Here is a 16,958-nt window from a genome sequence, read left to right on the forward strand (position 1 = left end):
TTTTTTTTTTATGTGCGACTCTGGGCATAGGCTTCACAACCTGCTCTCAAGGCCCAGTAGTCCTCCTACGTACCATACACCTCTCTACATGTCACCACTTCGGCGCAAACACCTACCGTCCATATTGAGTCCATGCTAGGGCTGTCTCATACAGGACTGGTGTATTGGTATTAGCGGGGGTATTTTTACATGTCGGCGGGTCTTCTGGTTGATCAGTAAAGCCTGATTATATGAAATTCAGATCCTTAAGCTGTTCCCTGCCCCAGCGGGGATTTGAACCTGGGTCCAGTAGGACTGCAGGCCACCTCTCTACCGATTGAGCCACCGCCTGTATCTAGTGTGTGTGTGTGTCTGTGTTGTATTATTGTTTTTTATATTTCATAGTTATTTGCCTAGTGACTATATATTTCTCAGTTTATTATATTTTTACTTGGTTTATGATTTTCGTTTCATACTTATCATTGTTTTGCAGTGACGTAATAATTCCCTAGCGATTGCTTACGTGTACGAACAGAACTGTCGGTTTCTCTGCGATGTGTTAAGGAGTTTCCATTCCGTTCTCGTAAATATTTCCGTTTCGTATCAGTATTCTGTTTCGTAGTCGTGTTTCCTGTTTTGTAGCGATTTTCTCCGTTTCGTGGTGGTTTTCGCAATGGCTGTGTTCAATGTCGCAACCTGGCCTTCAGTTTTTTGTTTTAATCCATTTTTATCTCTCCAAAATTCCCTCCCTTTTGACGTCATCACAGACCGGTCCTTAGAGAGAGAGAGAGAGAGAGAGAGGGTATGCAGTTTATTTATATACGGTATGTAGGAATGAGAGAGAGCGAGCTAATGTTTCGTTTCCCGTAATCTCTCTCTCTCTCTCTCTCTCGTGTCTGCCTGTTGGGTGGAGTCTATTTGAGTGAAAGTATATAGCAGGTGGTTGGAGAGAGAGAGAGAGAGAGAGAGAGAGATAGGTGAATCTGTGTTTGTATGTATGTGTGTATGTATTAATAAGCATAAATCTACACTTTAATAGTAATAGTTGCAGTCAAAAATTCTTATCCTCTTCCAAGATCTTGAACTAATTGATCTGGATTCCTGCCTATTTGAATATTATTGATTTATAAGTAGTAGTAGTAGTGGTGGTAGTAGTAGTAGTAGTAGCAAAGGTAGTGGTGGTGGTAATAGTAGTGGTGGTGGTGATAGTAGTAGTAGCAGTAGTAGCAGAGGTGGTGGTGGTGGTAATAATAGTGGTGGTGGTGATAGTAATTGTAGTAGTAGTAGTAGTAGTAGCCTTGTAGTAGAGGTGGTAGTAGAAGTAGTAGTATCATTGTCTTGTGTACGTATTTTCACCAGTATCTCATGTACGTAAATCCCATATGTACGTAATTTGTACCCAAAACGTACCAGCAACCTCCACATGGACCCCCAAGTGTGACGTCATAGCAGTGAAAGGGAAGTTTTTGGTGACGTAATAGTGACGTAACAGGATATAATTACCTCGATCTGCACACCTTCACCTTATTCATCATCTTTTCCTCCTCCTCCTCCTCTTCCTCTTCTCCACCACCTCCTCCTCTTCCTCTTCTCCTCCACCTCCTCTTCTTCCTCCTCCTCCTCCTCTTCAATAGCTTCCTCCTCTTTGATTTTCTTTTTTTTTTTTGTTTCTTCTCTGTTCACTTTAACCTGGCCCAAAATTGCCATCTCTCCATCTTGAATGCTGAACTGTAGAAATAGATTAGTACTAGAATATGGTGCTAGTCACGAAGAAGTACTATGGAGAGAATGTAGAGCCATAGTATTGTTTTCTTGAGCTACGGGAAATATGCTGCGAAAAGACGAGTATTTTGGCCATGTTAGATTGAATGGAGTTTAGTAACCACACACACACACACACACACACACACACACACACACACACACACACACACACACACACACACACACACACGGCTGGGTTGAAGTGAATGGAAAAGGCTATATTAACCACACACACACACACACACACACACACACACACGGCTGGGTTGAAGTGAATGGAAAAGGCTATATTAACCACACACACACACACACACACACACACATCTATCTATCTATCTATCCATCTCTGTGTGTATCTGTCTATCTATCACACAAAATGACAAAAAAACAATCTGATAATCATGTGTTTATTATAGAAATTATATATATATATAAAAAAACGAGAATCCGCAATACAAACGGGGCCAGAGAATGTGACGTCAGAGGAGTGAAAGTGAAGGCTGTAGTGACGTAGCAGTGACGCAGTAGTGACGTCACGACTTTCACTAATCCTTGTAAGGTAATAGTGATGCCAAATGCTGTCAGTGGCTGTCGTAGGCTCGTATTCTTATAAGGAAGCTCCCTAACACCTCCTCCTTACCGATTTATTTTGCTCCCTAACACCTTTCTTACCTACCGTATATATTTCTGCTCCCTGACACCTCTTCCTTACTGATTTATTTTGCTCCCTAACACCTCGTCCTTACCGATTTATTTTTGCTCCCTAACACTTCCTTACCTATTTATTTCTGCTCCCTAACACCTCTTCATTACCGGTTTATTTCTGATTCTGCTCCGTGACTATATTTGTGTGTGTTATTCATGGCAATCTGTGTCTGTATTAAAAAAGATAGTAGAAGTGGATGTGCATGGGTAGTTTGGAAAATAAATAGCTAAGGAAGAGGTGCTAGGGATCGAGTTGACGAAAATTGTAGGTAAAGTTGATGTTCCAGGGTAATTTGTCTAATGTTAATTGTTAAAGTTCTCACCACCATCATCATCATCATCGTTATCTTCATCATTACCATCATCATCATCATCACCATCATCATCATCACCATCATCATCATCATCACCATCATCATCATCATCAGCCGATTCACACAGTTTAGGTGTTGAAATTAGTAGGATCAGGAAACGGAAAAATGTCTAATACTTTTCCATCATATAATGTACACACTAAGTTACTGATGGAGCAAAATTATTATTATTAGTGTTATTATTATTATTATTATTATTTATATTATTATTATTACTGGTATTGTTATTATTATTGCTATTATTATTATTTATTTTATCATTATCACTAAAACTACCATTGTAATTATTGTTATAGGTGTTAGCAGTGTTGGTGTTATATATTCCTGTGAACCCCTGCTAACCCTTCCCCTGTCTCTCTCCCTGGCAGGATGTGGTGCCCGTGGTGGTGGGGGGTGAACGCGGGGTAACGGGCTGCCTCCTGAGCGCCATGTCCCAGGAGGCGGAGTCCCAGCCAGACCCCGTCCAGACCACCCCGACCCGCCCCACCCACGACAAGACCAGCGGGGCGGGGGAGGCGGGGCGGGGCCGACGGAAGCTGGAGAACGAGGACAGCAGCTACGACAGCGACTTCGATCCCTGCGAGCGACCCGACGACGAGCACGAGGATGTTTGTCGCACGGTGTCGGACACGCTGGGCGCCGAGTTTGCCGAGTACGTCAGTAGGGACCCCGCCAAGACCATACTGGGGCCCATCCTAGCACCGGTCGCCTCTGCCACCCTGACCACTACCCCGGCACCCACCACCACCACAACCACCGTTACCACAACCACCACCGTCGCCACCACAAAATCCGTGGTCACGTCGCCCAAAGGGGTCGCTGCGCCGCCACCACCACCATCGCAGTCGACCCCACCAAGCACCCTCGCGACGGTCACCACCACCACCACCGCCACCACCACCACCAAAAGTCAAGATACTACCCTCACCACCCCCACCACCCCACTACCGCCCCCTCCCAGTCCCCCTGCGCTATGTGTCACCCCCCCAGCCCCTTGCACCACCCCTCCTACCCCTTGCCTGTCCCCTCCACTATCATCCGCAACCCCTCCAGTACCTTCCGCAACCCCTCCAGTACCTTCCGCAGCCCAGCCCACACCCCCAGCAACCCCTCCTGTTCCCTCCCCAACCCCTCCAGCGCCTTCGTCAACCCCTCCGGCAACCTGCGCCACCCCCCCTGCTCCTCCGCGAGTCACGCTAACCCAGCCCCCCACGGCGCCCAACCAAACTACCGGGGGTGCTAGTGGCGGACCAGCGGCGAGCGAGGGGGGCGACGCGGAGGAGAAGGGGTCGCCGCGCCCCAGCTACGCCTCTCAGGTCGAGTTTGGAGTCAAGTTAGGCTATAGTGAAGGGTTAGTCCAGTTGGCACTCGGGAAGATCGGAGGAGCGGCGGACAAGGACGAGTTGCTAGCCGAGTTGATACGACTGGGGACGACCACACCACGATCTGACGGGGACGACGCGCCGCACGAGGACACCGCCGAGGCCAAGGACGAGGCCGAGCAGCAGCAACAACAACAGCAACAAACACTCAAGCCCATCATCATCGACGGAAGCAACGTGGCAATGAGGTCAGTACGTGTTTAGTGTTTTAAGGTGTTTTTATTTACTTGTAGCTTTCCAACACAAGTCCATGTCAATATATACTCACTCAGACAGAATTAGGTGTGTGTGTGTGTGTGTGTGTGTGTGTGTGTGTGTGTAGAGGTGGTTTTAGTGTGTGTGTGTGTGTGTGTGTGAGTGTGTGTGAGTGCTGATGTGCTGGGAGTAGTGTTTTGGTCATCATAGTGTGTGTGTGTGTGTCTCTCTCTCTCTCTGTCTCTCTCTCTCTAAGTGCTATAAGGAAAATTTTACTCATCTAAGTATATATAATTTGAAAAATATATATATTATTTTTCTGTTTTTTTTCTCGAAGTTTTAGCCTTTTCTCTTGAAGCTTTGAACCCCCTACTGCGAAATTGTAATAGATAAATAGATAGATAGATATAGGTAGATAGACTGATTGGTTGATTGATAGGTAAATAGATAAATAAACAGATATAGTTAGATAGGCTGAAAGAAATAGATAAAATGGTGCATAGGTACATCGACTGGCTGATTGATTAATTGATCGATTGACTGATAGGTAGATTGCTAGATAAACTTAGTGATAGATAAGTAGATAGAATGATAGATGCATGGATAGATTGATAGGTAGGTAGATAGATAGATAGATAGACAGGTTGGCTGATTGAGTGATTGACCGATAGGTAGATAGATAGATAGATAAATAGGAAAGTTGATTGATTGACATAGACCTGGGTGGGTATTAGATGCATACTGAGAGAGAGAGAGAGAGAGAGAGAAGGGTGGGAGTGAGGGAGAGAGAGTTAGTGAGTTAGGGAGAGAGGGGGGGGGGAGAGGGTGAACGAGAAGGTAATCCTGCAGCATTTCCTAAGAGTACCATCAGGTATTTAATCTTCCCCAGAAATTTCACGTCATGGCATTCCAGAGCCAGAATTTGATATAAAGTGCTTAAAGGAATTTGTTAAGATTTAGGGAGGCGGTGGTGTGTGTGTGTGTGTGTGTGGTGGAAAAAGTGGCCGTGTGGATAATATAAGAGTAGCGTGGTTATTGTAAGCTTAACTCACTGCATGTCATACACAACTGGCAATTACTGCGCACACACACACACACACACACACACACACACACACACACACACACACACACACACACACACACACACACACACACACACACACAAGCACCTGCAAGAATTAGATAGATGAGAGACGGGGGAGGGGGAGGGAGGAAGTTCCGGTGTACATATGTATGTGAAAAAAAGGAATATTTGTGTTCATATAAACCTGTGTAAGTATGTATGTATGCATGTAAGTAAGGGCCCACTGTGAGCGTCGTTTATATGCCTTACGCACATAATTTTAAGTGTGGCGAGGGGTGGTGGATGCGGGGTGTTAGGTCACATTGCCATCTTGAGCATAGGCCAGTCACCTTCCCTTTAGCCTTTACATTCGCTTATATACATACATATAGATATAACATTCTCTCTCTCTCTCTCTCTCTTTCTCTCTCTCTCTCTCTCTCTAAGAAGCTGTTTCCCTAATTATATTTATCTCACAGCTAAGCATCACCTCCCTCTGTCTTTTTCCTGCCTCAACATCCCTGATTCCTCATCTGTATTTGTCTGTCTGTCTGTCTGTCTATCTATCTGTCTGTCTGCCCACCTACTGAATCTACTTCCCTCAGGTGTGTCTGCCTCCTGCTAGCTCCACCACCCAGGGCGGTAGTGGTGGTGGTGGTGGTGGTGGTAGTGGTGGTGGTGCAAAAAGATGGAGACTTGGTTCATATCCCGCTAACCTTCACAAGGACGGTGGTGCTGGGAGAGAGAGAGAGAGAGAGAAATAGAGAGAGAGAGAGGGAGGGAGGGGGGGAATCTTTACAGACATAGAAATAGTAGACAGAAAATGTAAAAAAAAAAAAAAACGTGGAGAGTAGACAGGGAGCTGGAAATTATGGAGGAGTAGACTGCTGTTCTTAAAGTCACGGGTTCGATCCACCTCACGTCACCAGTACATGTAACTCGCACGAATTCGAATCCACGAGAGACGCCAATTTTCTGTTTCATCTATTTATTGTGTTATTTTAATTGTTTTTTTACCACCATACAACTTTTTCTTTTTTCTTATTTTGGTTTATTTTATTTTTTCGGATATACTTACTATTTATTTATTTATTTATTTTTTTTTTGTAATGCCACCAGGGGCGTAGACCTGTCACCTCCCCCCCCCCCACTGAAAGTATTATGGGGCTGGATTTTCTTTTCTTTCTTTCTTTCTTTCTTTCTTTTTTTTGCCCAGAGAAAATTAGAAAGTTGAAATGTTGGTTGTGGCAGCAGGATGAAAATAAAAAAATGATAGATGAAAATTTTAGTATATAAGGAAGACAGAACGTGTGGTAGGAGTCGTGGCAGATAGGAATTGTGGTAGGGATTGTGGTAGATAGGAATTGTGGTAGGGATTGTGGCAGATAGGAATTGTGGTAGGGATTGTGGTTGATAGGAATTGTGGTAGGGATTGTGGTAGATAGGAATTGTGGTAGGGATTGTGGTAGATAGGAATTGTGGTAGGGATTGTGGTTGATAGGAATTGTGGTAGGGATTGTGGTTGATAGGAATTGTGGTAGGGATTGTGGTTGATAGGAATTGTGGTAGATAGGAAATATGGTAGGAATTGTGGTAGATAGGAATTGTGGTAGGGATTGTGGTAGATAGGAATTGTGGTAGGGATTGTGGTAGATAGGAATTGTGGTAGGGATTGTGGTAGTGGATGGACGTCACCTTGGTTCAGTTTTTTGCCATCAACATTTCCCACCTTTTGTAGACGTGGTATTTGTGGTAGGGTGGTGGTGAATGTGGTAGTTGTGGTTGTGGTGGCAGTTGTGGAAGGATGGAGTGGTAGATGGTGGTTGTGGTAGAGTCATCGTGCTGAAAGGGTTACTAGCGGGAAATGTGATGATGATGGTGGTGGTGGTGATGACGATGATGGTGGTGATAATGATGATGATGATGGTGATGATGATATTGATGATGATGATGATGATATTGCATTTATCTGTACATTTATTTACGCATTTATATATTACGCCATACCGAGCTACAAGAGGGGGCCTTCGCGTGGTGACATACATTTATATAAGCTCATGTATTATTGCATTTCACAGGTCAGTTGATTTCCAGGTGGTGGGATTGATTGGGGTTATTGGGTCCTCTCTCTCTCTCTCTCTCTCTCTCTCTCTCTCACTGTTAAGGGGTTGGGTTTAGATTACAGATTATGGTGTTGATGATGAGATAGGCGAATTAAGCTCACTGTGATCACTCTTGGCTCACTTGTAAGATCACAGATTATGCATGAGATGGAGTTCAAGTATCTGCGTTTGATGATCATGATGAGATTAGCGGATTTGGCTCACTCAGATCACTCCCTTGGCTCACTTGTAGGGACTGGGCTCACATAATATCCAGGAGATTAAGGTCAGGTGTCTGCCTATAATGGTGATGATGAGCTTAGTTTGATTTAGCTCACTCAGATCAGTCTTGTCTCATTGTATAATTTTTTCAAGATCAACTCAGTTTTCCATATATTTTTCGAAAGTGAGATTAGCTTATTCTGATTATTCTTGGCTCAGGTAAATTTAGCTCACTATGCTCAAAATTAATCTCACTTGCTGTGTTATTTTATGGGTGTTGATAGTGATGATGGTGGTGGTGGTGATGGTGATGATGGTGGTAATGTTGATGATGATGATGATGGTGGTGGTGGTGATGTTGATGATGATGATGATGGTGGTGGTGATGTTGATGGTGATGATGGTGGTGGTGGTGGTGATGATGAGCCAAGAGGAATGATTATCAACATTATTAAATCTAATATCTGTATTTTACCTTCAGTATAGTAATGATCCCACTCTAATCTCACTGACATAAGGTGATCTCAGTCCTAAGCTCAAAATAAAGTGTAGTTGGAGAAGAGAAAGGAATTTAGGTGTTAGGGCTGAGTGAGTTTGTAATGGTGTGTGTAATGGGGTGTAACGATGTACATCTTGCGTGTACATAACCACACACACACACACACACGCGCGCACACGCACACACACCTGCCCCTCCACAACCCCCCTTTCTATCCTCCCCTATCCACCCCCCTTCACCCCCAAACCAAGATGGCGGACCGGCCCAGAGAAAGTGTACATCCGCTTTCTACCCCTCACGCACTGCATTTGGGCCCTTATGACACACTTGCTGTTAGGCTGTTTCCCTTGCCTGCCTGGATTGGGGTTGCGTCCTTCTACTTCTGCAGTCTCACCTCCTCCTCCCCCTCCTCCTCCTCCTCCTCTTATTTTTTTCTTCGTGTTCTTCGTCTACCTTCTTCTGACCTTCTTACCTCCTCCTCCTCCTCCCTCCTCTCCCATTCTCCCCCTCTTTCTCCTCCTCCTCCTCCCCCCCTCCCTCTCTCCCTCCCTCCCTCCTCTCCCATCCTCCTCCTCCTCCTCCTCCTTCTCCTCCTCCTCCTCCTCCCCTCCTTCCCCACCTCTTCTCTCCCATCCTCCTCCTCCTCCTCCTCCTCCTCCTCCTCATCATCATCATCATCATCATCATCATCCGTTTCATCTCCTCTCCTCTCCCCCTATCCCCCCCACCCTCGTCTCCCCATTCTCTTCCATTTATCCTTCCACATCATCGCCTCTCCTTTCCCCCACTCTGCATTTCCCCCCTCCCTGCTCGTCTCCCCTCCTCTTCAGCCTCCTCTCCCCTCCCTTCTCCTCCCCTCTCCTCTCTCCCTTCCCTTCCCTTTCCTTTCCTTTCCCCTCTCCTCCTCTTCTCTCGTCTCCTTACCGTCTTCATCCCCCTCCTCTCTCTCTCTCTCTCTCTCTCTCTCTCTCTCCTTGTCTAACATCATCACCATTTATTTTTTCTATATATTTTTTTCCTCCACTCTAGTTTTCTTTGCTAGTTTTTATTTCAGTTTCGTCTCTCTCTCTCTCTCTCTCTCTCTCTCTCTCTCTCTCTCTCTCTCTCTCTCTCTCTCTCTCTCTCTCTCTCTCTCTCTCTCTCTTTCTCTCTCTCTCTCTCTCTCTCTCTCTCTCTCTCTCTCTGACTACCAGCTGCCCAATTTTTCATCATCATTCATCTTCATTGCTTACTATAAAAGGATTAAAAGAAGCCACTGAAGAGAATAGCAACTCAGACGAAACCAATTGAAACCTTTCCATTCCACCGTTCCACATAAGTACAAAAAAACCATAATTTCGTTCATGACCCACTGTGTTTTACTCACCTGTAATGATAGGGTTTGTTACTGTATTTCTTTGTGATACAGGCCGTGAGTTGGCAGGTTTGGGGTGAGGGATATAATGGTGGTGATTGTGATGGTAATGATGATGATGATGATGGTGGTGGTGGTGGTGATGATGATGGTGGTGGTGGTGATGATGATGGTGGTGGTGGTGATGATGATGATGGTGGTGGTGGTGATGATGATGATGGTGGTGGTGATGATGATGGTGGTGCAGTTGGGGTGTTGTGTAGGCTGTAAAGATTTTTTCATATGTTGGTGTGGTATGGTTGTAATTATTATTATTTTTATTATATTTTCTTCTCAGTGTTTCCATTTTATTGCCTTAAGTTTTTTTTTGTTATAGCATACCAGTATTATTTACTGTATGTGCTCTGCTTATTGTTATTTTCATCACTGACATTATATTCCATCATCATAATGGCTGGAGACATAGTTTATAAGAAATACCAATGCAGGTACAGTATTTGATGTCAAGATGTCAGGTGCAGGAATTTTGAGTTGTCATTTAAGGAGTTTTGTAGAGAAAAGTGTGGCATTTTACATGTTTTTTTTCCCATGTGTTGTGATCCCATAACTCCTTTTACGTAATCACTGTATTCAGACAAGTGTAACGGATCTTGAATTTGGTTCTCTGTTATTTTTTTTTATTTTTTTTTAACAATTTCTCACCCTACCCAAGGGTGGGAAAGGAGATCCTGATGATGATGATGAAGGAACAGTCTTGTGGGCTTCTAGCTTTTGGTTCCTTCTGCTTTAAAAAAAAAATATATAAATAAGTTGCTGTACATTTGTTTCAGCCACGGCAACAAGACAACCTTCTCATGCCGAGGACTACGAGTGTGTGTTGACTGGTTCCGCTCCCGAGGCCACACCGAGATCACTGTCTTTGTCCCGGCCTGGCGTAAGGAGGCGCCACGCTGGGACACAGCCATTGTGGACCAGGAGGTGTTGCTGGAACTGGAACGAGAGCGAGTCCTGGTCTTCACGCCTTCCAGAGTCTGCGGCGGAAAGCGAATAGTCTCATACGATGACAGATACATTTTGAAGGAGGCTGTCCAGTCGGGCGGGATAGTGGTTAGCAACGACAACTACCGTGACTTGGCTGCAGAGTCCCCAGCCTTCCGCCGAGTGGTTGAGGAGAGTCTGCTGATGTATTCCTGGGTTAATGGGCGATTTGTACCTCCGGATGACCCCCTTGGGCGCAGTGGACCAACCCTAGATGTCTTCCTTCGCCGTGCCGCCAGGGATAAACAAGCACCCTGTCCGTACGGCCGCAAGTGTACCTATGGGAACAAATGCAAGTACATGCATCCCGAGAGGGGGACAGCACCGCTCAAATCAGTAACAGAGCAACTACAGGAGCGGAGACAGAGACACTACCAGAGTAAGCAGCAGAACAAGAGCAGGGACTCATCACCAGGTATGGGATTGTTCTGGGAGGCTCTGGGGTTTGTTATGCATCGACCACATCACACGGTACCACATTACACTTCTGCTATTCCACACTAAACGATAACACTTCTCATGCATCTCACTACATCACATATACCACATACTGGCTCACTACACCACATCCACCAAACTACATCTCATTTTACCACAAATACCACCCTTTGCCTCACCACACCACATCCACCAAACTACATCTCATTATACCACATACCACCACACTTCTGTCAAACCACACTACACAGTCACACCTCCCATAGTAGTTTAGTAGGTGAGTTAGAAGCATGGACAGTTTGAATCAGCATGGGCATTTCTGTCACAATGAAGAGGCCAGACACAGTTTTAAGCTTGCTCTACTGTAGATATGACCGAACTTTGGTAATATAATTTTGCCTTTGTAAAGGTAGAAATTATATTGAGTGTTGTTTTTCTTTACTGTATATGTCTTGAGCCATTTAATTTTGGAATATTTGTGTTAGTAATAGTTGGGATGTCTTTTTGATTATGATTTATTTAAGAGTTGTCAAAAGAATGTCACTGAAGATAGTTGCCAGGGAAAACTTGTCTTTTAAAAAAAAAAATGTGACTGCCCTGTAAAGAGAATGGGGAACGAGAGATTAACTAGGAGAGTGTATGTGTGTGATGGTGAGGGGGAAGGTAAGGATAAGATGGAGGGATGGAGTAGAGAGGTATTTGAATGAAGATGCTTTGAGTTGGAGGGAGGGCAGACTGATGGTGGAGGATGGGTGACATGAGGTCAGTTTGTTTGTGGTCTCTCTTTCTGCTATTAAGTCATCCGGTTAGAGAGAGAGAAGGAGAGAGAGAGACTGCTGTACATTCCCTTTGCTGATATTATTGCCTGCACAGGTGATGGTCTGCGTGGTAAGAGCCTGTCACTGCCGGTGGGTGTTGCCGAGACTGAGGTGTCTAAGAAGCCACTGGCCCGTACTGTGTCCATCGTCCCAGCCGTGTCCCTAACCTTGCCCTCAGCCCTCACACAGGAGACGCCCTCCAGAGACATCAGCCAACAGCCCTCACACCTCCACCTCATGCCCCCACACCCTGACCAGCGACCACATGACCCCAGGCAACATGATCCACGGGCCTTAGATCAGAGAACACTGGATCAAAGGTCCATTGATCAGAGGCCTTTAGATTCCCGGCCACTAGATCAAAGGCCACTTGACCCCAGAACAATGGAGCAGAGGCCATTGGACCCACTACGTTCCTCAACCATGTTCAAGAGTGACTCATCCCTGTACCACATGTATCCAGCTGGTTATGGTCCTGCCTGGGGATGGAAAGGTCAAGGTGATGTGCCCATGCAAGCCATAACCAGCCCCCCTGGCCAGCCCTACAATCCTCACATGCCACTAGCTAAGCAGTTATCCGACCCTGATCCATCCAGCTCAGATAATCCCCACAGGAAGCTCCAGCGACAGTTGACCCTAAATCCAGCCTATGATTCTCGACTATACAAGATTGTAGGATTCAAGGAGCCAGCACCGGAGCACTTCCCCATTGCCGGGCATGTTCAGCAGCCACAGCAACAGCAGCAACAACAGCAGAAGGCTGCAGGAGGCCAGACATCCCCCAGCAGGAGTGTGAGAAGTGAAGGTGAGGGTTTGGTAGTGTCCCCAGGGTACTCATCACCTTATGGCAGCAGAGAGCAGCTCCAGGTGGGCGGACACACACCCGTGGCACGACATTCCTCACAGGACACTCCCAAACAACACCTGCCTCCCCTGGCCCCACACCTGTATCCAACATACCCCTCACACCCGCATGTCACTCGCTTTGCCTCAGCCCCGGATCCTATTTGGGGAGGGCAGCAGCAGCAGCAGGCAGCTCTGGGGCCACCACACATCAGCCGACCAAACTCGACATCGGACACTCGGCTTGATGTATACGGTGGAGGGGAAACTCAGCACTATTTCCGGGATGTGTTTGAGGAGCACCTGAGTCGTCTCCCTCCCTTCCCCCCTGGCCAGCCCCATCATGGCCCTAGCCCCACCCCCGGCCCCGGTGCCCCATCCCCGGGCCCCATAGGATCACGACCCATGTCCCCACAGCAAAGCTCTGTCCTCCACCACTCGCCCAGTGTGTCCCCCCGGCAGCACACTCCTCCACAGCAACACATGCCCCCACAGCAGCCACCCATGAGCCTCCAGTCACAGCAGCCAATGGGGGCCCTCTCATCACAGGATACCATGAGTATGTCCCAGCAGGGGAGCCTACTGTCTTCACAGCAGGGGAGTCTGCTACCATCACAGCAGGCTTTAGGTGGTGGCAGCTTCCCAAGTCCCCTGGCAAGCAGTAGCAGTCACGAGGATGTCCGCCTGAGGGTTTTCTACCACCTGTCGAACCTGTTCCCTGAAGCACAAGTGAGGGCAGTCATGGCCAAGTACCCAGAAGAAACAGATCCCCAGAAGATTTGTGGCTACATGTTAGGGTCAAGTGGGCCGGCAGTTTCCCGACCACTGTCCCCACAACAGTCGGGATCACTAGCCGGTTCCTTCCCCTCCTCCTTAGCCCCGGCGCCCTCTTCCCACGAGGATGCCCGTTTTCGTGCATTCTACCACCTCTCGCAGCTGTTCCCAGAGGCACAGGTTCGTGCTGTCTTGGCACGTCACCCAGAGCACACGGACCCTCACCAGTTCTGTGCCGCTCTTCTCTCCCTCCTGAGTGGCAACCAATCCTGAAATCTCTGATCCTGTACCATGTGTTAGTCTAATGAGTGGCAAGGGGCCGTGGTCTCGTCAGCTGAGGAGGTTCCTGGGCACGTCTTCCCTACCAGTTTATTTGTGGTTATGGCATATAAATATTGTATTGTTTGTGATTTATACAATCCATGTCAGTATATTAAAGATGAAAATACCTTGAAAAAGAAAGTTACTGGTTGATTGAAATGCAGTTTGTTAATATTCATATGCTTGTTTTTTTTTTTTTTTTGTTTTTTAATACTGTACAATCTAGGTCAATATCCCAAAGATAAAAGCAATACAAAGGATGACGTGAACAGTATGACATGAACAGGTAGTCTGTAAAATGTAGCTTTTTATGCTTCTGTACCTTATTTATCCATCTGCAGTATGTCTGCAGTGTATTATAAAGATAAAAATAAACATAAAGGAGAATATTAATGGATAGGAATTAAATCACTAAGAAAGAGGTGGTGGAAAGCCTCCTTACCCAACAAGAACATGGCCAAAGAAGTTCCCATTTTTGTGCCACACATTTGAGTCAGGCGTGTGGCATAGACCCTGCAATCAATGCGCCCAGAGTCATTCCAGGTGACAGAGAAGACCTTAGCTCATTTTTCTTTGTGGTTTAATATGCATATCACACTTCGATGTTCTCCTTTATGTTATCTGTGTATTTATAGGAATGTAGAAGAGGATAAAAAGAAGTGATACAAATTGCTACTTTGCCTCAGTAACCTTGAAGAGGATAAAAAGGTGTACCTGCAAAATAAACTGCTGAGAAAAAGGTGCTACAAAGCCCTCTCTTCTCAGGAGACCATCAAACGCCTCTTCTTTAGTTATTTATTTTGGTCATCTCACCTTTACCCTTTGAACCCAGGGATGTCTTAATTCTTGTCATCTACTGATGATTTAATTCAGGTTGTTAGAGACTTTTTGAGCTACATGAGTTAGATATAGTCTAAGAAGAAAAAAAAAAAACTTCATTGGATGAGATCTTTCTAATGTTGCATAAAATTGCCTCATAACAGTAGGAATGAAGTAAAATTAACATCACCTTACTATTGAGGACCCGAATATCAATACATTTCCTTGCAGTGAATAACGAGACAGCAAACCTCGTTATTTACACATTTTTTCAAGACCCATTACTGCAATCATCTGAACCCAGCAAAATTTTCAGAATACTGTGCTGTGTGGTATTTTGTTTGAGTTTAATATCAATAGGTAAAAGTGGATTGGGATTATTTTCTTGTAATATATCTGTGTAATTCCCACATTGACAAGAGTTTTCACTGATAACGTTCAAGATAATACTAACATGGCATATGCAGAGATAAACAGGTAAGGAAGAGGTACCAGGCTGCCTCTGACCCCACCTTGATTACGGCCCTGAATGTATGCAAGTGCCCAAGATTGCATATTGATATTCCTGTGAAGCGTCAAGAATGTACAGGCACCCACAACAGTCGTGTCATCGTTCCCTGCCCTGGTTTGGGTCCGAGAATGATGAGGGTTGAGTGTTCGGAGCTGGGATTGAGGACTTAACTTTTGTGGGTGACTGTATACTTTAGCTGAAGCGTTGTAAAGTTGTATTTAAAATTCTCTCTGTGGTATTGGTCATATTTATAGTAAATCCGAAAAGTGTGATAGCTAAATGTATGCCGAAAGAAAAACACCTTTAGTGAGTGAGGCTTATAGTATTAATGTATATATTCAATATAATTTATGTAAAGTTTGAATATGATATAAAAGTTCAACACAAATTTTTGAGATTATTGACATGGTCTCAAAGAGAGGGGATGTATATATTTTTCTGAGGATGACAAATGCAATTAAATATCACAAAGCATTTTCTTTTGCTCTCAGTATAAGCTCGACAATGCCCAATGCCTTGTGGATGCATTTATAAAGTCTTGAGTCCTTTTCTGAATGATGATGCCTTTTTTATAGTTTATTCTTGCTAATGCCAGATTATATTATTTAGCCTAGGAGGGACGTTTTGTACTAGAGGGGTTTTATATATATACCTTTTGCACCTGGAAGTGAGATGGGGACCTGGATGTTTAAATCGGTGGTTGCATATCATAAAATGCTGTAGGGGAATGTGTGTTGGGTGCTATCCTTGTCAGTCACGCTGCCACTACAAAATCCCTTCCCTGTGCTGAATAAAATGGTCTGGCCATACCAAGAGTAAATAAGTCAGGCATCATCGTACCGAAGGGGTGGAAATGAATGTTTTTATGTCTTACCGAACATTACCTACACTACCGCTTCATTATCCATTTTGTTGTTTGTCTACTTTTGCGAAGGGATATTTTTCTTGCACAGCTGCTACACTTAGTTCAGGATGACATTGCTTTGGTTATGGTTCTTCTGTTCTTAATAAGTGCACTAGAAGTTGGACAGAGGCCCTGGAGGTTGTGAGACGGTTCTGTGCTTAACCCAAACTAGATTATATTAAAGGCGGTCCTAGTTACAGTCTTTGTTATTAGTCATTATTTTGTACATTTTTTCTATTAAATCCACAATAAATTATGGAAAACATGCATCATATGGCTCAACTTTGGTGCCTGTAAAGCTGATTTGCCAGTGTCCCTTAATTTACAGTGTGATATATATGAAAAATTATGTGTTATTATGGAACATATCCCTTTGTAAGCCAGGGATGTGTTGCAGAATATTGCGACATTTTTTTTTTTTTTACCTAATTGGTACTGTATACTGGAGGAAACTGACAAATCAACTTCATAGGTAGGAGTTGAACTTAACAGGTAGCTCTGCCATAATTTATTGTGAACATAATAGCAAAAATGAACATCAAAATAGGTATCTTATAACAGTGACTGGCCATACCGAAAATCTCACACAGTTTGCTCAGTGCTGTGACCATTCGGCTCTCTGCACTGCTCAAGACAGCCCTTACAGTTTGAGGATATAAATTAAGTATTATTTGTTCTATCCAAATTTTATTCACCTTGGGAGAGGCCTTTTGAACTGCAAGGTTTAAGTAGTCTTCATTTACACCTTCATTTTGAGGTGATCCCTTGAGCTGAATAACTGGCTTATCTGGAACATTGTGAAAAAAATCATCTTGTTGAAGGGGTTTCATCCATTCCAGACTCTGCTAAA

General features: G+C 44.8%; 1 protein-coding gene across 1 annotated transcript in view; it reads left to right on the forward strand.

Moving 5' to 3' along the window:
- LOC145408421 (uncharacterized) overlaps nucleotides 1–15,642 on the forward strand; it is a 138,776-nt gene extending 123,134 nt beyond the window's left edge. The window contains exons 2-4 of the mRNA XM_080279150.1: nucleotides 3,191–4,392; nucleotides 10,473–11,095; nucleotides 11,992–15,642. Coding sequence (XP_080135276.1) covers nucleotides 3,251–4,392; nucleotides 10,473–11,095; nucleotides 11,992–13,826 — 3,600 coding nt within the window. The 5' untranslated portion in view covers nucleotides 3,191–3,250 and the 3' untranslated portion in view covers nucleotides 13,827–15,642. The remainder of the gene's footprint in view (nucleotides 1–3,190; nucleotides 4,393–10,472; nucleotides 11,096–11,991) is intronic.
- Nucleotides 15,643–16,958: the final 1,316 nt, after the last annotated feature.

Source organism: Coenobita brevimanus, chromosome 77 (genome assembly GCF_032717465.1).
Source record: "Coenobita brevimanus isolate Jiangsu-jjx chromosome 77, ASM3271746v2, whole genome shotgun sequence".
Lineage (NCBI taxonomy): Eukaryota > Metazoa > Arthropoda > Malacostraca > Decapoda > Coenobitidae > Coenobita > Coenobita brevimanus.